This window comes from Artibeus jamaicensis, unplaced genomic scaffold (assembly GCF_021234435.1).
Source record: "Artibeus jamaicensis isolate MK-2021 breed Jamaican fruit bat unplaced genomic scaffold, CSHL_Jam_final contig_415, whole genome shotgun sequence".
Classification (NCBI taxonomy): Eukaryota; Metazoa; Chordata; class Mammalia; order Chiroptera; family Phyllostomidae; genus Artibeus; species Artibeus jamaicensis.
Genome location: NW_026521823.1, coordinates 13,390,066 through 13,416,070, shown reverse-complemented (window position 1 = coordinate 13,416,070; position 26,005 = coordinate 13,390,066). Strand labels below are relative to the sequence as shown.

At 36.3% G+C, this 26,005-nt stretch overlaps 1 protein-coding gene across 2 annotated transcripts in view; it reads left to right on the top strand.

Annotated features, from left to right (window-relative positions):
• LOC119044094 (protocadherin-9) overlaps positions 1–26,005 on the top strand; it is an 889,458-nt gene that overhangs the window by 553,329 nt on the left and 310,124 nt on the right. The window contains exon 4 of one of the 2 annotated variants that reach the window (XM_053665575.1): positions 9,250–9,325. In XM_053665575.1, coding sequence (XP_053521550.1) covers positions 9,250–9,325 — 76 coding nt within the window. Of the gene's footprint in view, positions 1–9,123; positions 9,326–26,005 lie in introns of both variants that reach the window. The other variant, XM_053665574.1, reaches the window with a different exon arrangement.

The following is a 26,005-nucleotide window of genomic DNA, read 5'->3' as shown; positions in this document are numbered from 1 at the left end:
AACACTTCTTCCTGAGGACTTTTAAACAGCCCTACTGCACAGAGTGTTTCCTGGAGGATTTCTATGGCTCATTCAATCCCTCTATTTGTGTTTCATTCTCTAACCTGAATAACATGACCTGTCCACAAAACTGCGAATCGCGAGTTTTCATTCCTGTTAGGTAATTATGACCTTGCACCTGTTCAGCAATATACAAGGGAAGTTAAAAGTGTGCGTGTACGTACATGCATGCATTCACGTGTGTGGTGTATATGAATATTTAAACTCTGTAAAGTCCAGGATGTCTACTAAAGGATGCTTTCTCCTGAAAGAAAAATTGGCCTGTTATGGTTTTACAAGTCTTGTTTTGTATTGAGAATTGTTCATTTGACTGCAGAGAATGCTAGGGAGATACCCATCACATCTTTCGTTAATACTGCTAATACTACGTGAGATAAATTCTGAAATCCTAGACACCAAATCAGACTCTATTTCTGTCATTAATATTGACAGACCTGACATACATGTTTCAGTGATCTTTCATTATCCAAAGAGAGACTCACTTTTTTGTAAGAGACCGCATGCTCTATCATGGAGTCTATATATCTACCTAATAACAGTGATGTTTTGCTGTAATTTCTAATTAAATTGCTATAACTTAACATGTATGCTGATTTTGTAAATATGGTGAGGGGTACTTCCTTTGTCATACAGATTTGCTTATACTAGAAAACTAAATTGGAAAGGACTCTTGCTGAGTCCTTTCTTCCCTATTTCTATACATATAATTTATAGATACAAAAATTCTGCTTGTAGATTCAGGAGCAGCTGTTCCTATTTAATGTAGTCATTTTATATTTTGTGTGCTCAGATAAAGTGCTGCCTTCCTCCTGGGCAACATTTAACTGTGAGAAGTTAGTCGAGGGTGCTTCTGATAGGAACAAAATAAGAATATAAGAAGCAAAATAGCCAACAATGCTGACAACTCTTAATCCTCTCTGCTTGCTTTGGACCCGAGAGGAATCTTCAGGGTGGGGTGATGCCACTGAATGAAGAAGAATTTAATTCAAAATCTTTTCCTTTTCTCTGCTGTCCCTGCAGGGAAAATGATGCAGGGGAGAGATTCCTTTTTATGCATGGTTCCAATATGTGTATTCAAGCATCAAGGCTACACCCAAAAAGAGGACAAAGCATGTCATTTTCCCTCACATTTCTTAAAATTATCCATTGTTTTTGCCCATGAAGAGAATGCTGTCTACCTTTCCCTCCAATCACACTGAGATCAAAAGAAGATGAAAATAAAATTATATTAAAAATTTCATCCTGTCATTAGTATACATTTTCCTTCCATAGATATTCTTAAGAGGTATTTCATGTAAGAGGTATAAAGTAGTAATACAAAAAAAGATAGGTCCTTACTTTGAAGAATTCAATTCACAATAAGGCATGTGCAAACTAAACAGGCTGTTTAAGTGGATGTGAGTTGTCCACACACATTGAAACAAGATCCCTAATCTAAACATGCAGTTGAGTCGTGGAGTGGGAACAAAAGGGGGACAGCTTTATCCTGAAATGAAATAGCTGCCCAGTGGCAGGTAGAGACTGGTGGACAGAGCAGTAAGTACACTGCAGGTGAATATTCCCTGTTCCTCCAAAAGTGCTCCTCAACTTTATATGGCCCGTTACCATCCTCACCTTAGTCTGTTTTTTTCATAGCATAGGTGACAAGCATATTTAAAAAATAATTTTGAAGTCACACTTTTACAGCCATCATCCATGATCAATGAAATTGTTACACATGTTTTTCAAACAGAATCTGACCCTTCCAATTTGTCTCTAAATATTCTAAAATGCAAACATGGAAAAAGGAAAAAAAGGAAAGACAGATAGTGTCAGATTGTTATGTTTCATTTTTCTACTCAACTAGGGCTGCACTCCCGGCAAGCTTCCTGCTGGGGAGACAGAGAACTTTTCCTATGGAAAAGCACCTTTGGCTGATGGATAACAATATTAATTTCTACCTCATCCCCATTAGTTGTCCTAATTCAATTCTGGATAAGCTACTTGCATCCAGTAAATATTCATAATATGCTCGTAAAATGTCAAGTGTATATGTCATTAGTAAAGCTTGCCCACTTTGTTTTCATCAATTCTTACTGAGTTATTAACATTTCCCTAACCACCAAGATAAAAACAAAACGTGTTTCACAAGGACATGCAAAGTGCACAATGATTCTGTTTTAAGTCAAGAATAGCCTGCCCTGCAGGTGCAGTTACTCTTCTAGCTTTTTTTTACTTTTTACTTTTCATATATTGGGAATGGATTCCAATCCAAGGATGGAGACAGACTTGGGGGTTGTTTTGGCATAAACTCAGAATGCATTCCCCTTCCTTCCTTTATCTCCCCAGGTTAACACACTGAAGGTCTCTTGTTCTTGTACTGACCTTGCCAACATCTGCATAATTTGCAAGAATTAGAAGGGGACCGCATTATACAAAGGTTTTACAGCTGCTGGCCAAAAGCACCTCAGAACTGATAGAAGAGTAATGAAATTCTACTCTCTAGGAAGTTGTGAGATATAATTTTGGTCTTGTTCACCATTTGATTCCTAGTGGCTAGAATGTTGCCTAGCATATTGGTAGTTGCTCACCAATGATTTATTCAATGAAGAGATGGATGAATGGGTAGTTCTATTTTATGTTGAAAATCAGAAAATGTGGGGTTTGTTTCCCACTGCAATTGATACAGACAAGTCACTTTACCTTATTGCATCTGAAGACATGTTACAGATTCCAGGAATAGATTATTTTTAAGTAATATTCATCTAAAAATGAATTCTACAATAGCAGAACCATTGTAATGTTAAGTACTTAAAAACAAGAAAAAAGAATAACTCAGTGTATCAGTTAAAAATAATAAAATGACTCAGACATAATTCTGTTCTTCAAATATTTCATTTATCACCTGTGATTTTGTGATAGCAGTTTGAGAACTGCTACTTATATCTGGTAGTGTTCCCATTTGACTGATAATTATTAAACCATAAACCCAGAATCTTTTCTTGATATACCACTTTGGTACTCATCTCTCATAACATGAGTGAAGAAGAATATGTGTGAGTTGGTATTAGTTTCCCCTCAGTTGAGCCTACAAGTAATATCAAATTAAACTACAACCATAGATTGCGGTGTAGGGTGTCTTGCTGTCTAAACCACTAAAAGTTTTGCTCAATTCTGGTTTTATTAAGAGGAATTGTTGTGTACATTAATTGTAAATGGCTAGAGGCTATTGAGAAACTTACTATTTAATTGAATTGGTGGTTTTAGCTGAAAATGTGTTCATCATTTAAAAATTCCTCTTTGAATAGCTTGCAAATGCTCATAACTGTTACTGCAAACATTACGATTAAAATGTGCTCTCTTAAGAAAGATCAAAATGTTTCTAATTAATACTATAATAAATATTTTTATTAAATTCAGTTTTCAGTCTCTCTACAATTTTAACCCTCTTTGGGGTGATTTCTATGCTAATTTTAGAAGAGATATATAGAGTCTGGCAGAAGAAACACCTGCTTGAGTGTGGTTGGTAGGGTGATAACATAGGTGTGATAATTTGTAGCTTTCACTTGGACATTTCACCTAAAATGTCATATAGTGTACTTGAGTGTGATATTATGTTACAAAATTGCATGCTTATGATTTTGTGATAAATTATTTTGTAATAAAAAGGGTGTTATTTCTGCTGGCTCTTGTACACACAGGTATTATTTAAAAAACATATATTCATTGGATTTAATGCAGAGATAAAGCAAAAAGAAGCTTATATATGAAATTTTACCACAGTTTTGCCTCCTATTTCATTATTAGTAAATTCTGGCTGATATGTATGTGTATGCCTGTAGGAGTGTGTGTGTGGACTATTTAGTGATTAGATGAGTAGATGATATATTATTTCTTAACATGGTTAAAGGAACTAAATCAGAATTAGGAATATTTCCTTTAAAAGATAATTAAAGAATTCTCTATGAATATAACTATATTTAGACGATACCAAATGACTTTTTTCTATTTCCATTATATCAATTTAAAATTATCCAGAGAGTAATTATTTTAAATGTCAGTCATTAACTGGTAAATTTGTTTATTTGACTTTAGAATAATTAGCTTAGTGTCAGATTCAGATAGTTATTTTGTCATTTGAGGAGAAGGCATAGCTTTTTAATTGCAGTCATTAAAAAGGTAGTAAAGAAAATAAAGACTGAAAGTTAGAATAACAGAAGAAGTATAGAAAGAATATTTGACATTCTTTAGGTCATGAGAAAACTCACTTCCATCAGGAGATCTTTCCATTCTCTTGGACTAAATTCTAAATTGTTATGAGATGGAGAGGGATGCTTACAATTAGAGCATTTTATTATTACAAAGGCAATGCATAATTAATTTAGCATAGCCAAAATAGTGAGATTTTAAAACACCTTAATTCCATGAACAAACAATACCACTTTAAACAGTCGATGTATACATAAACATGATATATATTCACATACAAAAGCACATTAACAAAAATGCAATTCCAATAAGCAAACCCTTTATTAACCTGAGTTTTACACATTACAGTAGATTGCAAATATTTTCCATGTTAATTAACATAATTTTAAGTATTGTGAATAATGCCACTTTCTGATACTACAAAATCTATTAACTGCCTATTAAACATTTCACATTTTTTCTAAATGTTGCTATTTTACATGAAAAAAAACGAGCTTTACCTCTAAAGTTTAACACACACTAATTTCTCTAGATTAATGGGTTTGGAAGTGAAAGTTTGAATGTGAGTGTTCATTGGTGAATACTATTCAATAGCAGTAAGAAACACGTAAGAGAAGCCTTCAAGAAATGATTGACATATCCTGGGTGGCTAGTTGAGTGATTCTTGAAGAACAGGAGGCATTTTTAATTTCCCCTCTCTTTATTTTCCACTAACCTGTAAGAAAAAAATATTGTACAGGTGCTTGATGATGTTTCTTAAAGCACACCAGGGTGGCACCTTTCAGCTTGCAGGATCCTGGTCACACCTAACTTTTTATGCTTGGTCTCTTACATTTGAGTAAAGTTCAGAATCTCCCGTGAAGGATCCCATTGCTCAGCATTCATATAGACAGGCGGCCCTCAGAGAACACACCGTGAAAGAGCCAGTGAGTTACTTGTTCCCATCTTGTTCTTCCTTGGGGCAAGTAGGGACCTGGAGCAAACCTGTCAGTGATAACTCAGACAAGCAAATTTAACACTCATACCATTAACCAGACATAACCGATAACAACAACAACAATAATAATAGTTTTCCATGGCAGAAAACGGAATGGGTGAGAAATAGATTTAGAAAAACAAAGTGTAAGTGGAAACTCTGAAACAGTCTGCTGATGATAACATGTGTTGTCCCAATTCAGTCAGGCAGGATTTGACTATATTTATAACCCAAATTGTACCTATTTCCATGGGAATAACCCAAAAGCAGAATTCCCGGAGGCAATAAAGAAATAAGTCTTTCTCTTTCTCTCTTCAAGTGTACCAAAAATTGTAGGTTTCTTGAAAGAATAAAGGATAACCTTCACTTTCTTGGAGGTTTCTTGGAGGAAGATCCATGCATTCTGCACTGTTGGTCTTCTTCATCCCTCACTCGCACCCAGGGTAGCTCCCTCTTCAGGAAGCTCGGAGCTGAAGCAGCTGGGGCACAGTGTGAGGCCTGGCAGGACTCTGCGCTTCAGGCAGCTCCCTTCTGAATAAAAACTCTTTTTCTATTCTGAGGTGAAGGAATCATATCTTTCAAGCTAGCTAAACATTGATAGACAGAGAGGTTAAAAGAGAATGCGTAGCTATAAATTTCAAGAAGTATAGCTACCTTTTATTGAGTACCTACTATATATCAAGAATTATATAACTTCTTATTTTAGTAGAGCCTTACAATACTTCTCTGGCCTAGGCACTGTTTTCACTGATTTACAAAGCTGGGAACTTATTTAAAGAGATAAGTACCTTGCCATGGACCGGTCTCTGCAGAGCAAGGGCTTCCATCCAGGGCGTGAGGTTCTGGCTCTTCACCTGGTGCTATTTGGCAAAACTTGAATAAGTATTGTTGAGTCTTTGTGCACCCACAATTTCTGTTTCTTCACACTTTGTAGATCGTCATTCATTTGAATTTCAATTTACTAAAATCTTCTTCTTATATCTACCTTGATATCTCAGACATTCTTCTACTTGCATTAGTCATTATGATGACATATTAAATATTGATTTGCTTGCTGAGTTTTCTTAGGACCATCATTTATATGTTCCAATTCTTACTCCAAATGTATCATCATCCCCATATCCCATTAGACTGGTAAATTGTACACAATTGTGCCAATTAAGACTTAAACATCTTTGAATCAAATTACTTAGAAAATATTTTATAAGCCACAGTATATTTTACAGTGTTTCACTGCAAATAAATGATGTTAGAAGCATAATTAATTCTTACTAATATGGTGGTAAAATCATAATATAGTATATGTGAGATTGAATCTGTTAAGTTATATTTTTTTAAAGTTTTATGTGAACAACTTTACTTTTTATTTTTAGTGTAATCACAGCACTAAACATTTAGTAAATGCTCATAAGTTCTCATTTAAATGACTGTACTATAAGAATAGCCAGAATCAGCATACCTGATATGGTAGATTTGGGCATTTTTAGGAGGAAAAAATACTGTAATTTAAGCAACATTAGTTATATTTAGAAGAGTATCACATATAACACTTTTTCCTTTTTTATTCAATCATGAAACATACTTTTCCATAGTTTGTGAGTCTTCAGAAAATGCTTTATGAAGGTTGCAGAATCCTATGTTCCATTGTTGCTCTCTTTTGTTTTCTACTCCCCTGATCTACAGCTCAGAGGTATTCATTACTCCAGAGTAAACACCAAAGATACTTTAGTCACTGGAACTATGGACTTCTTAGTAAGTCAGTCACTTTAAAAGTGATGTGTGATAGTCAGGTATTAAGAGCAGACTGGTCATTGTCCTTAATGTTGTGTCTATGACAAAGGCATACTGATGAATTAAAACAATATTGAAACAGAAACAAAAAAAAAGTACTTGTATCATTCATTTTCCCTAAAGGGTTAAATTCACGTAAGAGAGTCGAAACATTACAATAAAGTAAATGGTAGCATGCCTTTCTTCTAAAAAGAGAAATGAATTTCAGATATTAATATTCAAGGTTGGCTGATTGTGTAACTCTTAACTAGGCACATTTCAAAAGCTATGGGAAGGGGAATGGCGGCACCGGGAGAGCTGTGCGTGAAGGTGAAATGTGCTACAACAGACTTAATTAGCACCATTTATGATTATAGTTTATGTGATGTAGGCATCAGTTCATTAAAAATGTAATGAACTATCAAATCATTTTACACAGGTCATTGAACAGCAATAATGTGATATCAGCTCTTCTCCATTATGACTCTGAGCTGGATTTGAACCAGTGACTCTCAGAAAATAGGCTATTTTCAAATGTTAGTCTATAAAATGTGTTTATAGAATAGCAGCATATCTATTTATAACATTTTTCTCTAACTGTATTTATTTTTCTTCGAAATGGATACAATCTATAAATTGCCTCTTGAAAACCACAGATTTTAGGTATCATAAAGTGATTGCATTATACATTATATATTTATTATATGTTATATATTTTACTTGTATATTCACTGTTTTATTAAATCTAAGTATAAGTGGTCACATGTGACATGATATTGAAAGGTCTTTTGGGTGTTAAAGCAGAATTAAAATTGGGCTTAATCAGACATATAGCACAAATTTACTACCATCATGTAATTATGTAAGTCATAAATACACCAACCAGCTTTAAATAGCCTCATATCTCATGGATTACATCAACTAAGAGAATACTTACCAAGGGAAATATGCAACAATATGTTCTCAAATGGTCAATTTTATTTAATTAAAACACTAAAATATATACATATAAATATACAAGGGGGAAGCCCCCCAAATAGAATTCTCTTCTGGAGGGTGGATCCCTTGTAATACAGGCTTCCCCTACTAGGTCAGTGTTCTAGGAACCCATCTGCATCAGTGTGCTAGCTGGCATTGTTGTGAGAGGCTGCATTCGGCTTCAGTGAGTTTTTTTGAAGACTCTTTCAGTAGGTTTGTCCATTTCATGATGGGTGATTTGTGAGTGCACCTGCCCACGATGCTCTGAATGAATGTTCAGCAGTGGTTTGACCAAAAATGGCAGGACCTCCCTGCCCCACCCTCCCTACTCAACAGATCTTACCCTTGCGCTTTGTCCCTTGATTCTAGTGACTTGACTTTTTTTGTTTGTATGTTTTTCTGGATGAAAAAAGTTGTGAAAGGGAACATTTTGCCTGTGTGGAAGAGATGAAACGAAAAATGGCAGTAGTACTAAAAGACATTAAAATCCATGAGTTCAAACACTGTTTTGACCAGTGGAATAAAGCATCTCAATAGGTGTATTGAAGGTGACTGAAATTTAAACACTTAAGAATAAAGAAATAATTTTTATAAATAAAATAAGGTTTTATGGGGTCCCCCCTCATATATATATGGTCACTTCTGATAGTGATATTGTGCGAATAGATGCCAGAGTAATATTCCAAATATCTGTCAACTGGGATAATCTATAACAAATGACTGGTAGTAATGTCTAGGCCAGTGGGCAAGAGTGATTTCATTGCAAAAACAAGCTAAAAACCATTAAGTAAACAAAATGTGTTCATTCAAAAGAAATGTAATGTTACTTATATGTGTTTGTGCACTTCTGGTTATTTAAAAATTTTCTTTAACTTCGACAAGTAGGATATTAGTTTTTGCCTCCCTAAATTTTCAAGTTTATCATTAATTTTTGTTTTTAAGTCATAAAGGATTGAAATTCTTCCTTGTATTTTCTAAATTAGAAATTGCATAGTAAATGGCAAAGAGTTACTGTCTAGCTTGGTTCGAAGTTTTATTTACTTCCATTTTACATTGTACCGTTAGATGAACGTGTTTTTGATTTGTGTTCCACTGCGCCTCTGTCACTCAGGCAGAGTGTTAACCAGCCTGTCCTGTGGTCTTCTTTGTAGTCGCAGCGCCGCGTTACGTTTCACCTCCCGGACGGTTCCCAGGAGAGCTGCAGTGACAGTGGTCTAGGAGACCACGAGCCGGTGGGTAGTGGAACGCTGATCTCACACCCTCTTCCTCTGGTTCAGCCACAGGACGATTTCTACGACCAAGCCTCTCCGGACAAGAGGACTGAAGCGGATGGCAACTCTGACCCCAACTCTGGTGAGTCTTCCAAACTCCTCGGTGTGGAGTTCCTCTGGTCTTTTATTGTGCACTTGAGCTTTAAACAGCAATGCGGGGGAATAAGTAAATGAATATTTGGGCTTCTTTCTGGTTATGTTGTTGTTGCATTTCGTAAAAATGTCAAGTCTAATGTGCGTGATATTATTGGTGTTTTGTACTAGTCTTAGCCTATCCACCACCAATGTTGTGCCTGGACCACCACTGTAGTTCTCATTAGCACTGCAAGAAGCTCTGCAGCAGGGACCATCAGGAAACTTTTTAAAAATGCAGGTTTTTTACTTACCAGACCTGGAATCACACAGCACACCTGAAACTACACAAGGAGAGGGTGTGGAGGGGGAGAAAGTGAGCACAGGGTCCTGGGGTGGTGCTTTTTGGGGTTTGGAAAGTAGGGCCCCAGGAGAAGGGTAAACAAGCAAGTAGCCCAGATGGTCAGTTACTGAAATCAATGAAGATCTTGACAACAAAGGAGTCTGCTCTGTGTTGTTTTCTCAACTGGCGGAGAGGCCGGAGCACCTGCTGTTTTGAGTCGCGTGTTTTGAGTCGCGTGTTGATTGGAGAGAGCTGTCTCTGAAGTGGGTGTCTTAGCAATCAAAACTTACACCAGGCCCTCACATTGTAGAAAAAAATGTCAGGGCTTGCTCTACAATTGGCTATTAAATTATATGTTGCACCTTTATTTTAAACCATTAAAGAAGGAAAAAATGCTGTGAGTATAATTCAGAAAGTTATTTGTTAACAGACACCTTGATGTCAAAGTTGTCAAGGGCAGTGTTAACATGTAATTGATGGAAGAGTTACCTAGAACGTAGTCAGTGAAGAAGACAAATGTTTTCCTGTGAAATGCTATTTCCCAATGAAGACTTCATGAAATAGTGATTTAAAACAAGTGTGAAGGTCGGTGGCAGTGGCTTCAGAGGGCTACTTTTTTTCTATTTCAGTTTTGGAGGACTTGTTTTAATTAGTGTTGAACAAGTGGGATGACTGGGAGGTACAGGGCAGAACCTGTCTTCACCAGAGACCCACATGCCCACTCAGAAACCACTGCCATTCAGAGGAAGTCTTGTGCAGACTCTTCCTTTGCCTTTCAAGGGAATTTTGGATAAGTGTTATACCTTTTTTGATATTCTTATAAAAAATCACTGACTAGTTACTGCTATTAAAAATCATAAGTACAATTTAGTAAGTGTTATGGCAATTCTGTGATGGCGGTAGACCTACTCAAAAGAGGTAAAAAGCACAAAAGCACTTTCTTAACTAGTTCTGTCCTGGTAATCAGCAATCAGCTTCTCTGACGTCTGGGATTTTTAAACTGACTCTGTCTCCAGGATGGTGGGGGAGACCTTTTATGCATATGCACCCCTCAAACTCTGCCCCCGTGATAAATGGTTCTCTTCTCATTGCCGTGTAAAGTTGTGTTTGCGTCTTCTTTTTGCTGAGATTTCTCCCTAGTCTAAGCCCGTATTTTAGGAAGATCTAAGCATATTCCATGCCAGCTCTGGCTCCCCTTTCACGCCCCAGGTCTTGGTCTCATAAGGAAAACAAAAGAGCATTTTTGACTTGACATATCCAGAAAAAACAGGTCATCCCCAAAAGAGGCAACTTTTTTTTGCACAGGCTTTGAGAGAGCTGGGTCTCTCAAGGTTTTCTTGAGAGAACTATTCTCTTCAGGTTTTTTGGTTTGGGTCAGTCCAGGTACCATTGAATCTAAGTGGTTCCATGGAATCCTCCTTTCCCGGGCTTACGTGAAGAGGTCAGATGGGCAGGCCAGCTTTTTCTAAACTGATTTTCCAGTCTCCAGCTTCTTCCTCTTCACCTTTAAACCATCCCTCATTGCCATCAAACCAAGGGTCTCAAAACTAGTTTTTGACTACCTCTTTTGAATGGGGAGTAGTTTGCTCCTCTTGCTTTTGGGCCTCAGCCAAAACAAAGACAGAAGACACCATTTGAAACATTAAGTCTGATTAAGCTGCTCTAAGCCAGAACTTTATCTGATGTATTTAGCTACTCACCCAGTGACTTAGACCTGGGCAATAGCACTGGGCGGGCTTCCAAATGAGAGAAGATAGAAGAAATTCTAAAGAAAAAAAAAGGAAAAATAAAACAAAACAAACAAGCAAATGACAAAGACAACCATATAAAACCTTTAAAGCCTGATTCAGAGCTTTTACCAATCTAGTCACATGGACAAAGAGACCCCAGGGGAGCAACACCCTTGCACACTCCAACATTCATCTCGCCAGAGTGACTTGCCCCAGGAAAACCCTGGTCAATAAAATGTGTTAAACCAGAACAGTGCTCTTTGGTGAAGAAAGAGCAAGGAGGAGCCCTGAGGCCCTTGGAGACTAACAGGGTTTTTTTTTTTTGACATTTAATGGGACTTAAAATTTTAACCTCCTTTTAAAATGTCTGGAACAGAATTAATTGGAATAGCCTAGATATATTAAGAGATGAATAACTAAATGGTAATTCATATTAGGATATTATTATGATATATTATCTTAAAGTTCTTCACTCACATTTTGTAATTAACTCTTGAGAAATTTGTGAAGTGAGGTACGGTATAATTGAAGCAATAATCTCCAGTAGCAATAGTCTTGCTATTTAGATCTGAACTGTTTTCTTCATCTTCAGTGCAGTTTTCTGCCTGTGGTCTAATAATTCTGGAAGAGCCGTGATTTTATAGCAATCATGCTATATGCATATAAATCACACATCTGTATTTTCTGTAGTTGTTTGGTATTGTATTTGTATGGATCCCTATTTTTTAAATATAATGATCACAAAAAATAATTACTGGAGTAAGTCATATTTCCTTAAGAAGTGAACTCATTAATATAATCAGGCTCTCCATGTAAGAGTCAATAAAACCACTAATTCTGAGAGAATAGTAAGGGTTTTTTTAATTGATGGTTGTTATTTTTAATGAATGTAACTAGGCCAATGAAAGAATTTTACTAAGTTAAAAGCAAACAAAAACATTTATATGATCAGATTAGGAACGCCTTATTATCACTAATTCAAAATTAAGTCTTAATCTTGTCCTGCCGAGACTCATGAATGGGGTCATTTTTATGTCTGGCATTTCTTTTAATTCTTTCTCTTAAAGTATTTTCTGTTGTTTAATCATGTACAAAATTTCAGATTATATTTTCCTTATTAAAGCCCTGTCTGCTACATGCTTCTGACCATCAATACACTTGGACTGTATGCAAATCAGTTGGTAAAGTACTTACTAAGGATAGTTTTGAAACCTGATGATATTTATGGGTAATATTTGAGGTCTATTTATGAGTCAAGAAGGCTAGTAGATGTTTAAATATATTGTTTATGGATCTTATACCAATATTGTAAGTAATATTATAAATAAACTGAATAAGTGTATTTATCTCAAACTATTTAAGTATTTGAGGTAGAACATGAATGCAGAAGTATCTGCCTCTGTATCTTATACTTTCACTAATCAGAGAAACTACCTCAGTGCACATCTTTTAAGGCGATGTATAACTCAATGAAATTGTCACTGTCCTTGAGTTTTAGATTCTGGGGCACTATTCATACTTTTTAAGAGGAGATTGGAGCGATTAGATATTAAGAAGATGAGTTGGTTGAACATTTGCAAGTTGGATGAACATCTTGTAAGAGACTAGTTCTTCAGGTTTCCTTGGCATTGGGATAAGAAAATTCAGACATGAGTAGGATACACAGAGGTTTAAAAAGGGAAGTGCTTAACATACAGTTACATAGTTTGTGAGTCAAGAATGAAGCTTGTAGATGCTGACTCTTACTTAGTGCTTTTCTCGGTGGAACAATTTGTCCTGTTTTGTCCCTTCTACCTTTTGATCTAAGGAAATCTTTATGATTATCTGATTAACTCTCCTCTCTCCCATAAATCCGAAGACGATTTTGCTTACTTTCTATTCTCCATGCATAACCGTACCTGACATGTAGTAGGCTAGAAATGTATGTTTGTTGACTAAATGAATAAATCAATAATTCACAAACCCAAAGAAATGCAGTGAGAAAAATTAACAGTGTCTTATCAAAATAAAAAACAAAAGAACAAAAACTAGAAAATAATGTATCATGTCAACTGTGGTGACTTTTAGGTTGGGGTATTGATTTCTTTTAAATTGTTTGTATTTTTCCAGTATTTAATGATGCATTTAAAATTATGTTTTAATTTTGTAATGAGGCAATATACATGGAAAATACCTGACACAGAGCAGAGAAAAAATATTCTTCAGATATATATGTAGTAAAAAATAATATTAAAATTATTCCTGTCAATCCTAAAGATATAGCACATATGAGGTCTGTCCAGATACTATTGTGCCATGCACTGTGGAAAATAGAGACATCTATTGAAGAAGACACAAGATACAAGAAACACTGTTCATAGGACAATGATGCCTCAGTCCCCTTCAAAGTAGGTAGCTTGAGACCTCTTAATCACCATCAGCAGCCCCATGGTATTTTCCTGAATCTCACTGAAGGTCTGCGATCTCTTCCCTTTCAAAGCTGACTTTAGTTTCGGGAAAAGACAGAAGTTACAGGGTGCCAAGTGTGTGCTGTAAGGAGACTGGATTACCTGAGTGTTTGATGCCACATCTGCAGATGTGATGCCTGTGTGAGCACATTGTGGTGATGAGGCTGCCAGTCGCCAGTTGTCCTTAGCCATGGCCTTCTGAATCATCCCAATAGATTCTGTGGAGGAATGTTCAAACTTAATGCATACTTTGATGCAGATTTCTTACTTTATTCACTCATTTTTTAATATATTTAAGGACTATGCTATTACAGTTTTCCTGATTTTCCCCCTTTTGCCCCCCTTCAAGCTAGAACCCCACTCCCTCAGGCAGTCACTCACCATTGTTCATGTCCATGGGTCATGCAGATAAGTTCTTTGGCTACTCCATTTCCTATACTGTATTTCACATCCCCATGGCTATTCTGTAACTTCCTATTGTACTTTTTAATCCCTTTACCTCTTCACCCATCCCCACACCCCTCCTATTTGGAAACCATCAAAATACTCTCTGTATCCATGACTCTGTCTCTATTCTTGTTTACTTAGTTTGTTTTTTAGATTCCATTGTTGATAGACACATATTTTTTGCCATTTTATTGTTCATAGTTTTAATCTTCTTTTTCTTTAATAAGCCCCTTTAACATTACATAAAATAATGGTTTGGTGATGATGATCTTGTTTAGTTTTTTCTTGTCTGGGAAGTTCTTTATCTGTCCTTGGATTCTAAATGATATCTTTGCTGGGTAGAACAATCCTGGCTATAGGTTCCTGCTTTTCATGACTTTGAATATTTCTTCCCAGTCACTTCTAACCTGCAAAGTTTCTTTTGAGAAATCAGCTAATAGCCTTATGGGAATTCCCCTGTAGGTAACTAACTTATTTTTCTTGCTATTTTTAAAAATCTCTTATTATCTTTAAGCTTTGGCATTTTAATTATGATGTGTCTTGGAATGGGCTTCTTTGCATCCATCTGGTTTGGGACTCTCTGTGCTTCCTGGATTTGCATGTTTATTTCCTTCACTAAATTGGGAATTTTCTCTTGTTATTTTTTCAAATAGATTTCCAGTATCTTTCTCTTACTCTTCTCCTTCTGGCACCCCTACGATGTGAATATTGTAGTGCTTAAAGTTTCCCCAGATTCTGCTTACACCATCCTCATTTTAAGGGGTCATTTTTCCTTGTTGTTCTGATTGGTTGTTTTTTGCTTCCTTATATTCCAAATCATTGACTTGATTCTCAGCTTCATCAACTTTACTGTTGTTTCCCTGTAAATTGTTATTGTATTTCAATTAGTGTATTCTGCATTTCTGACTTGATCTTTTTTTTTATGCTGCTGAGGTCCTCACTGAGTTTCTTGAACATCCTTATAACCAGTGTTTTGAACTCTGCACCTGATAGATTTCTTATCTCTATTTCATTTAGCTCTTTTTTGGAGTTTTGATCTGTTCTTTCATTCAGACCATGTGTCCTTCTCTGCTTATTTTGACAGTACTCCCTGTGTTTGTTTTTATATATTGGGTAGAGGTGCTTTGACTCCATGTCTTGGTCATGTGGCCTAATGTTGTAGGTGTGCTATAGGGTCCAGTGGCACAGCCTCCCCTGTCACCCACATTGGGTACTAGCGGTGTGCCCTTTGTGTGGGGTGAGTACACCCTTGTCTTGTAGTTGAGCTTTGGTTGCTGTTGGAAGGTCAATGGAAGGGATTTACCTAGGCCAGTCAGCTTCAATGACCAGCTGAGACTCCTGACTATGGACCTCTGCCCTCCGTGGAGGATCAGCTATGCACAGACAGGGTGGTGGTAATCACCCCTTTTCTTTTTTTTTTTTTGCCTGGGACCACCCTGCCTGAGCCATAAAGCAATATGAGAAGGTTGCTACTTGTGCTGGGCTTGGAGATTCCCAGGTGAAGCCAAGCTGTGAATCCAGGGTGGCTTGTGGCTAGTGCAGGCCCTGGGGCTCACTGAACCAGCTGTTGCTTTTTTGAAAGGATTTAGGGAGTTGTGAAGCATGAGCTAAGACCAGCCATTCATATGGAAAAGCAGCTTGGTCCATGAGTTGGGTGGGGTGGAGTCTCTGGGGATCTCCAAGGTGGGCCAAACTGTGTTAGGTTGATAAAGGCTCAGATATGGCACCAGTTTGCTGGCTCTGTGGGAGGAGTTGTTGGAAAATGGACAATGGCCTCTGTTGGCCCTGATGCCAGACACTTCAGTTTCTCCCTATATGATACTGGTCCCTTTCAAGCTGCTCCTCCTGTGCTAGAGCTCAGATGGAGTGACTCTAGTAGGTGAGTTCATGTGTGGGTTCTTTAAGAAGAACTACTTGACCCTCCAGAAAGTTTATCCATCAGTTCAATCCACCCTACTGGTTTTTGCAGCCAGAATTTATGGGGACTTGTCTTCCTGGCACTGGAACCCTGTGCCAGGGTGCCTGTGGTGGGGATGGGACTCCTTGATCCTGAGATATCCCTCTCCAATTTTTATTCACCGCATGTGGGTAATGGCCCAGCTCACTCTACGTCTGTGCCCCTCCTACCAATCTGAATGGATGTGGTTTCTTTAATTGCGTAGTTGTCAGGCTTCCATTCAACTCAATTTCTGACAGTTCTGAGTGATGGTCATTCTATATTGTAGTTGTAATTTCGATGTGGTCACACGAAGAGGTGAGCCATGTCTGCCTACACTGACATCTTGACTGGAAGTCTTCCCCAGTCATTTTGAATGTCACACCGTACACATGCTCACTCAGTGGCATCTCCCATCCCTGCGGACGAGTACAGTGATGTCATCATAGTTTATGCATGTGAATTCCAGGGCACTCTCTTCGGCTGCCAGGTTACATTGATGTCACGGAAATTGTTCTCATTATATGAACAATGGCTGAGCTTTTTCCAGACAGATTTGGTATATGTTGAGAAAAAAATGAGAATTTAAAACATTTGGGTATGAGGGAGAGTGCATCATTTTGATAAGTAAATGAAGTTAATGAAATTAAAAAGACTACAGGAAAAATATAATTTTCTTATAAAATTTCAATCTTAAGAAATTATACTAATTTTAACATGCAGGGAAAAAATTACTAACCATAATATATTGTGGGAACAAAACATAAATTTAATTTTTCAGGGTGCAGTATTATATTAAATAATTTTTGAACTGTGCTTATAATTTTTATAAGTATCCTGGAGCTAACTATGTAAATCCAAATAAAGTTGTTCCTGGTTTCATATGGTCACCTGTTGTGTTCACTGGAGTTTTTGTAATCAGTTCAGGGTGACCCTACAAACTGGCCCCTTGAGTTAAACAAATCTAGAGTCCCTCCAGGAAGGGTAGAGAGAAGAGGTAATAAATCCTACTGTGGTTTGAGTCTAAGGGAAACAAAAGGTTTCAAAACTCAGCAGTAAGATGAACACACATAATGTGAACACTTATCTATTGAGACTTTCATCTTGTTTCATTAAACATATTTCTGTAAATGTAACTCCAAAACTTATGTTATTAGCTATTTTTACTTCGAAATTAGAGAAGACAATACATTTTGTAGATTAAAAACACATTGATTATAAATCAAACATACATCTACCCATATCTTTATATTTTATCTATCTAGCTACCTATATTATACTGTGAATTACCAGAAACTTAGTACTTTAAAACAGCAACATCCATAATCTCCCAGTTTTGTTAAAGTAGGTGTCAGAGTCAAATTTGTAGTTCTCTACTCAGGGTCTCAAAAGCCTGCAATCAAAGTATCAGCCAGGTTATAGTCTCATCCATAGACTAAACTTTGGAAAAATCTACTTCCGAGATTTTATAAATTGCTGGAATTTACTTCTCTGCAGTTATAGGACTGAGTCCCAGAATCTTCCTGGCTATCAGTGGGATACTGCTGTTAGCAAGTAGAGGCCACCATAAAGTGCTAGTCACAAATACCTCCCAACATGACTGCTTACTTCAAAGCCAGTCAGAGACAGTGACTTTGTAGCAACATAGAGTTTTATATAACTTAATGGAATCACAGGAGTGACATCACTATTGTCATGTCCTGTTGGTTGGAGGCAAGTCTCGGGTCCTATCCACACTCCGAGGACAGGGATATATACGTGTAGTCATGAACATCAGGAAGTGGGGTCATGTGGACCACAATTTATATGAGTCATTCCAATACCTCTTAGTATTCAAGAACTTTTGTTTGAGGTGGTTTTTCACTTTGCTCTTCCATGTCTCACTCATTTACTTATTCATTTATCTGTTTGTTCTGTACACTTACTTCAAGACTGCTGTGTACCCAGTACTATGCTAGGCTCTGGGGAGAGACATTTAATCCAAGATTCTCTAAACTTAAAAAAATGCAGTTACTAAACTGTGAGAGCAAGTGTTCTTAATCTGTTCCTTGGTTGGAGAGATTCGTGCATAGGTTTTTAGGAAGTTCAGGAATCAGGGAAGTTTCTGAAATTGTTTTGCAATTTTTTTCTCTTGCTGTGGGGCATGCTATAAACATTTTGTGGACCCTTTAACAAAGGGGAGAAAGAAAAAAAGTGCATTGAATTTTGTAAGAGAAAAGATACTGGATATCAATAATATGAATTACCTGGAATAAATGCTGGTGATAAGTATACGAAAAAGTGGATGTTAGAATGTAATATATTTTGAATCTTAAAGATGCTATAAGAAAGATACTTTTAACAAATCATGTTGTATGGATAAAAATTTTTTAAGTAAATAAAGTGTGTGTCGGGGTTGGGGGGTACTTCTGGGTCTTATAAAAGGTGATAGCCAGTTGAGCGAGCAGTGAATAATTCAATATCTTTGTAGCACTTGCTGTTGTACTTAGCTGCACCCCACAGTCTCAGGCTCCTAGCCTTCAAAACAGGCTATTAATATCTATGAGAATGTTGTTATAAACCCTACAGTTATTTGATTTAAAGCACAGTGCATGAAACATACTAGATACTCAAAAATAGTTCATATTAAACTATTCAGGTATGTGACAATATATGAAAAAGTTTTAAGAGATAAAATGGAGCCAGATTTTGAGTTCTGGGGAGGATAGGATAGATTCTACTATAGTAGATAAGAGAAAGAAAGACTTTGGTATTTCCAAAATATTAGTTTGTGAGACTTACAGGAAAACCACACAATTAAATATATTAGATGATATAAGAGGAAAAGAATTGGAGTTACCAACTTTTTAACTTTAAAGTTTGATTCTGATTTGAAAATTGAAAACTGACAGCGTAGAAGGTGTTGAAATTCTGTGAGTAAATGTAATAATTACGAAGAGAGAGAAGGAGTTCAGAGAAAAAAATGATGACAAGTCTTAACCTAAATTTAGGGCAGGCAAAGATGAAGATAGGGTAGAACGACAGCAAAGTCAACAAAATTAAACTACAACTAAAAAGATATTTAAAACTCTGGGGAGTATAAATTGTGCACATATTTAAGGTCAGAGGCTGTGTGGAATGACGACTGAGAACAAAGCCTATGGAATTAGGCTATGACTTTACTCACTGATCTTCAGGCCATAGGGCCATTAGCGCATCATGCAGACTCAGTTTAGATATATCATCTTAAAAATTATTATTATTATGAGTAGATAGTGAAAAGAAGCAAAACATGTATCTTAATTTTTTTGTAAACTGTTTCCAATCAGGTTTTTAAAAGCACCATGGTGAATTTTGAAATGTGGAATTATTCTTATACATAAAAAAAAGTCTAACAAGGTCATAGTCTCAAATTCTAAAAGCTTCATATTTTACATTCTCTTTTGAGACTATTTTTCACATAACTATATTTATTAACGGTTTCAAAACATCACAGTTTGCTAAAGACTACTAAATAATAAAGAATATTTATGCTCTCGTATTATTATTGTTTTACTTTAAATTTTGCTCACTTTATGGTTTTCAAGTATTTATTATATTAATTAATAACAAAATGCTTTCTGTTGTATTATTTTATTTTTGAGTGAGTTACAATGAGATGATTTTATATATTATTAAAGTAGTTAAAAATGGCTGTACAACAGGCAGGGAGATGAGCTTTCTCTAATGGAAAATTTTAGATCTACTAAACTTCAAATATGACTTGAATCCCTAAAAGAAGCTTTGAGTACTCTTTTTTATTAATATTTAAAGTTGTTAGTAATTTCTTTGGCATTTGAACTTGTTTAAGAGGTCATGAGTAGTATTGACTGTTATAGTGGAGGTATCTGTAGGAGCAATGCGCCTCCCAGTGTAAAGTTAGGGTAATGTCAGCTCTCGTTGGTGTGCTGCCTGGAATCACATCTCCATAGCTGTATACGGTCATGTGATTCATTATTCTCAGGATCCATAAAATAGAATAGTGTTACATTACTCTAGATTGGGTGGTCTGTTCTAGAGGAAGAAAAGCAATTCTGTGTCTATCTTTCTTAATAATAATTTGGGGGAGTTAAAAGTGATGGATAAACAAATAAACAAATCAGGAGCCATATCTAAAAATAAGAGCTTGCTGATTTCAGTAATCCCTAGAAGCATAAAATTAAAGATTTCTTTTTCAACCTCAAATAAAGCCATCTTAGAAAGAAAATAGGGAAATCACAAATTATAAAGAACATACATGCATAAAATCACACTAATGCTTTTATTTTATCAATATGTGAAAATAAATATTATCTAGTTTAAAACAATGTGAAATATTTGAAGAAACTGTAGATGCTTGTCTAAAATGTTCTAAATTTACCTTAACAGTATATTGACATACAGTTCTGACAGATGATTGAAAATCCGTCAAGTTGGTATGACTAACAAATGCATGGATGCCAAACTGCAGTCGCTCCAAGGAATGGTTGCCAGATACGATCCAGGAGATCCAGGATGGCCAATTAAATTCAAATTTAATATAAACAGTAATGCTTTTTGGTATAATTGTGTACCAAATATTGCAATATTGCCACGTCCCTTGCAATATTTGGGGGACACTTAGACTAAGAAAATATTAATTATGTGCCTGAAATTCAAATTTAAGTAGTCAACCTGTATTTTATTTTTTCTAAAACTGGCAACTATACCCTAAAAATATAATGATGAATTAAAACTCAATTTTAAAATATAATGATGAATTAAAACTCAATTTTAAACTCATATAAAATTCAAACATTGTGAGGAAATCTACCCCTAGCATGCACTTAATTAAAATTAAAATTTAAAGCAGTGATTAGTCCACCATGGCATTAGTCACGTGACACTGCCTCATGTGGAGACTTTCTGTCTTTATTTAGAAAAAGCATCAGTTTTTAGTATAGTTATTTCCATATTAGAAAATACACTTCAATATTACAGGTTCAGTTTGTGCTTATATTCAAAAGTATAAATACTTCATTGTGGAATGATGACTTCTATATGGTCTTTTACTGATGAAAACAAATTCTTGTTAAAGTTTGGATTCATCACTTTTTTGGTTTACTAATCTTTTGATATGTCATTTTAGGATTCTTTATGTGTTAATTGACTTCCGCTTTTTTTTTTCGGGATCTAATCCATAATGTTAAGATCTAACAAATTTCAAATGCACTTACGTTGACGTGGGAGAAGGGTACTGGGGGGAGGGAGACAGGGAGAGGCGTTGTTTAAATTTGTTTCTGTATTTTAAGACCTTGGTTGCAAATCCTAGTAAACATATCCACCTAGAAAACAAAAAACACATTCGAGACTCTCGTGTGAGGAGCTGAGAGCAAGTGTGTGCCGTGGTTCACTGCTGTGGGGCTGGACAGACTGAGCACAGTCTGCCCCGCAGACCTGCGCCCCACGTGGGGCGACCCTAAGGTTATTCACCTCTCAGTCCTGTACAACCTGCGGTTAACACCCGCAACTCAGAATTGTGGTGGATTCGTGGCACGTCTTCAGTTACATTAGTATTATTGTAAGAATTAAATCAAATTTCACAGTTATCTAATCAAAATGTTTGGCTTCAATTCTGTTCTCGTAATTAATATACAAGGGTAGAAGCGTAGGGCCTATTTTTCCTAAATTCCAATTTCTTGCTGGCTACCTAAGAAAAGATAGATATTGCTTTTTTTAAGTGTATCTTGAATAGGATAATATTTTAACTCTGCATTTCATTTTACTTGCATAGACAGTTACATTTTGTTTTTAAAAATTGTACGTTTTAGCACTAGTTGTTTGAAATGTTACAGAGATTTAGTTTAAAAGAGCTTTTGAATAATAAATATAGAAAATTTGTTATTTCTATATGATCAGCCCAAGCATTTACAAACAGGTTTAACTGGTGAAAATTTACTTATATAAGAATTGTATTAACAAAAATTTTATAATATTCTAGGCTTGTAATCTTCACTTGAACTCTAAACCTGTACAAATTTATCCCTAGTAACTAGCCAGAAAACTCTTTATTTCTTTGTAATTAGCAATAACCTAACACACAGTCAGATCTGTGAACAAAAAATATACTATATTTTAGGCAGATTTGCCAGTTAATTTCTTCAAATCAACAGCACAATTAAAAATAACCTAACAATTTTGATTTAAATGCTCATTCAAAGGAAAGAATTAAACCATAAACTTCCTAAAGTGCAGGCACTGGTTCATTGATTTTTTTCATGCTTTTGTGTTTTGACATGAACAGGTATTTTATCATTCCTGCACATTCAAAAGAAAAACCTTTTCTCATTAGGAATAGAATAAGAATACTTGAACCAGCTTTTAAAATATTTCATGAATGAAAAGAAAGGTGCTTTAGTCATAGAAGAGAGTATATTATATTTTGTATTTTAAGAAGCAGTCTTAGCCCTGACTGGGGTGGCTCAGCGGATCGGGCATCGTCCACAAACCGAAGAGTCCGCAGTTTCATTCTTTGTCAGGACACATACCTGGTTGCAGGCTGGGTCCCCAATTCAGGGCATGCAAGAGGCATCTGATTGATTTTTCTCTCTCTTTCTCCCTCCCTTCTCTTCTCTTTAAAATATAAATAAATACAATCTTTTTAAAAGTATTTAAAAAAGGAAGCAGTCTTAGATGAAACACAATGTGATAATTCTGAAACTATAGGGACTAAAAGTAGATTTAGGGATCCCCCAAAACAGCAAGCCAATTTAGGAAAGGTGCCATCCCACCATAGAAAAAATGGTGCCTCTGTGGAATATTTTCTCAAGACTCTTTTTGTTAGAGAATTACATTTGTAAATGAAGTCAAAGAGGATTTCTAATTCACAAGAGGATATTGAGTTCTGATTTAAACTCCTTATGTACTAGCTACAGTATATATCTAAAATTAATGCTTCAGTAATCTTTCCACAGTCAAAACTATTGTGCAGAAGATTATGATTTAAAACAAGAAAGAGAGAGAGAGACATCAATGAAAGGGAGAAACATTCATTGATTGCCTTCCCTATGTGTCCCAACCTGGGACTGAATCTGAAACCTAACCATGTGCCCTGACCAGGCATCAAACCCACGGTTTTTTTGGTGTATGGGATGACACCCCCACCACACCAACCAGGGTCACATGCAGTAAAACCTTGACTTGAGCAACAAGTAGCATAGGAAAGAGGGATTATTTACATGAGATTTTTCTGTCTTCTTTAGGTAGTCCTATAATGCTATGCACTTGCCTCTCAGGGTTGCTTTTGCTGGGTCTCATAGGTTTTGGGTGTGTGTTCATTTTCTTTTTCTTTTTTTTCAAGGTAATTAAATTCTTTTTATTTATTTATTTATTTATTTATTTTTAAATTTATTTAGTTATTTTTCAAGTATAGTTTTTTTGTGTCAATTTCTCCCATCCCAGCCCCCCCCCGTCTCTCCACCTCCCGCCCATTCCCCCCGCCCCCACAGTCCTCATCCCTGTGTCTTTCATACTTGTTCTTCAAAATCCCTCCCCGTTTTTTCCCCTTAAATTCCCTTCCCTCTCCCCTCTGGTCGTTGCCCACTTGTTCTCTATTTTAGTGTCTTTGTTTTTATTCTATTTGCTTGTTTATTTTGTTATTTAGCTTCCTGTTAAAGGTGAGATCATATGGTATTTGTCTTTCAGCACCTGGCCTATTTCACTCAGCATAATGCTTTCCAGTTCCATCCATGTTGTTGCAAAGGGTAGGAGTTCCTTCTTTCTCTGTGCTGCATAGAATTCCATTGTGTATATGTACCACAATTTTTTGATCCATTCATTTACTGACGGGCATCTAGGTTGCTTCCAACTCGTGTTCATTTGTTTGCAGGTACTCTTTGGTGTCTTCCTTGATCTCACTGTTGACCCATTCATTATTTAAATAACATGTTATTTGGCTTCTTTGTATTTGTGTGGGTTTGGGTTTTTAAATTGAGGTTGATTTCTAGTTTCAAGTCATTGTGATCCAACAAAATGCTGGATATGACTTCACTTTTCTTGAATTTGTTAAGACTTATTTTGTGTTCTACATGTGGTCCATCTCTGAGAATGATCCAGGTTTACTTGAGAAGAATGTGTGTTCTTTGTTTTGGGTTGAAACATTCTGTGAACGTCATTTGAATCTACTTGATCTAGTGTGTCCTTTAAGGCAGCTGTTTCCTTGTTTATTTTTTGTCTGGAAGATCTATGCATTGGTGACAGTGGGGTGTTAAAAATCTCCAACAATGACACTATTGCTGTCGATCTCTTCCTTAAAGTCCACGAATATTTTCTTTATGTATTTAGGTGTCCACTGTACTGGGTACATATATATTTACAAGGGTTGTATGCTAGCCATTAGAGAGATGCAAATTAAAATCACAGTGAGATATCACCTCACACCTGCCAGAATGGCTATCATTAATAACTCAACAAACAACAAGTGCTGGTAAGGATGTGGAGAAAAGGGAACCCTATTTCACTGTTGTTGGGAATGGTGCAGCCACTGTGGAAAACAGTATGGAGTTTCCTCAAAAAAACCAAAAATGGAACTGCCTTTTGACCCAGCAATACCACTGCTGGGATGATATCCTAAAACTCCCCAAACACCACTTTAAAATAATATATGCAACCCTATGTTTATAGCAGTGCTATTTACAATAGCCAAGATTGGGAAACAGCCTGTGCCCATCAGTAAATGAATGGAAGAAAAAGCTGTGGTACCTTTACACAATGGAGTACTATGCAACAGTAAACAAGAAGGAATCCTTACCTTTTGTGACAGCATGCGTAGAACTGGAGAGCATTATGCTAAGTGACATAATTCGATTGATGAAAGACAAATACCATATGATCTCACTTATAAGTGAAACTTAATGAATAAAATAAACCAATAAACAAAATAGAACCAAAGGCATAGAAACATGGAACAGACTGACAGCTGTAATAGGGGAAGGTGGTAGTGGGGATTCGTTAAAGAAAGTAAAGAGATTAGCCAAGAATCATATATAAATGACCCAGGGACACAGACAATAGTGTGGGGATTGACCATGGAGTCTGGGGTGGGCTGGGTGCAGGGAGCAAAGGAGAAAAATTAGGACAACTGCAGTAGCATAAACAATAAAATATTTAACTTTAAAAAAGAACAAGGGAGAGGAAATTGGCTTACAGTCTCTCAATTTTACATGACGTTGGCACAATTAGAAGACTTTTTGGTGTCTTAGTTCATTCAAAATGGTCAAGAGATTGTGGCATATTAAGCTATTTCACTTTCTGCAGTGCCCTAGGAACATGTACTTCAGAATAAAGAAAACTGAGGTTGGAACTGGGCCTGTCTTCTCTCAATTTCTGTCTCTTTCTGTTTCTTCTCTCCCTTTCTCATTGTCAGTCCTTTTCTCCCTTATCCTCTCTCTTTTACTCTATTATTCTCTTTCTCTCTGATATATTAATATAAGTGTCTTAAAGAAAGGGAGTATTAGCCCTGGCTGGTGTAGCTCAGTGGATTGAGCGCGGGTTGCAAACCAAAGGGTCACTGGTTCAATTCCCAGTCAGGGCACATGCCTGGGTTGCAGGCCAGGTCCCCAGTGGGGGCCCCATAAAAGGCAACCACGCATGGATGTTTCTCTCCCTCTCTTTCTCCATCCCTTCCTCTCTCTCTAAAAGTAAATAAATAAAAAAAATAAAAAAGAAAGGAAGTATTAGATAGTATATGCAGTGTCCTGAATAGGGCTGGCAGGTAACAGAAGCTCAAACATGTCAACATTGCTATTAAGTA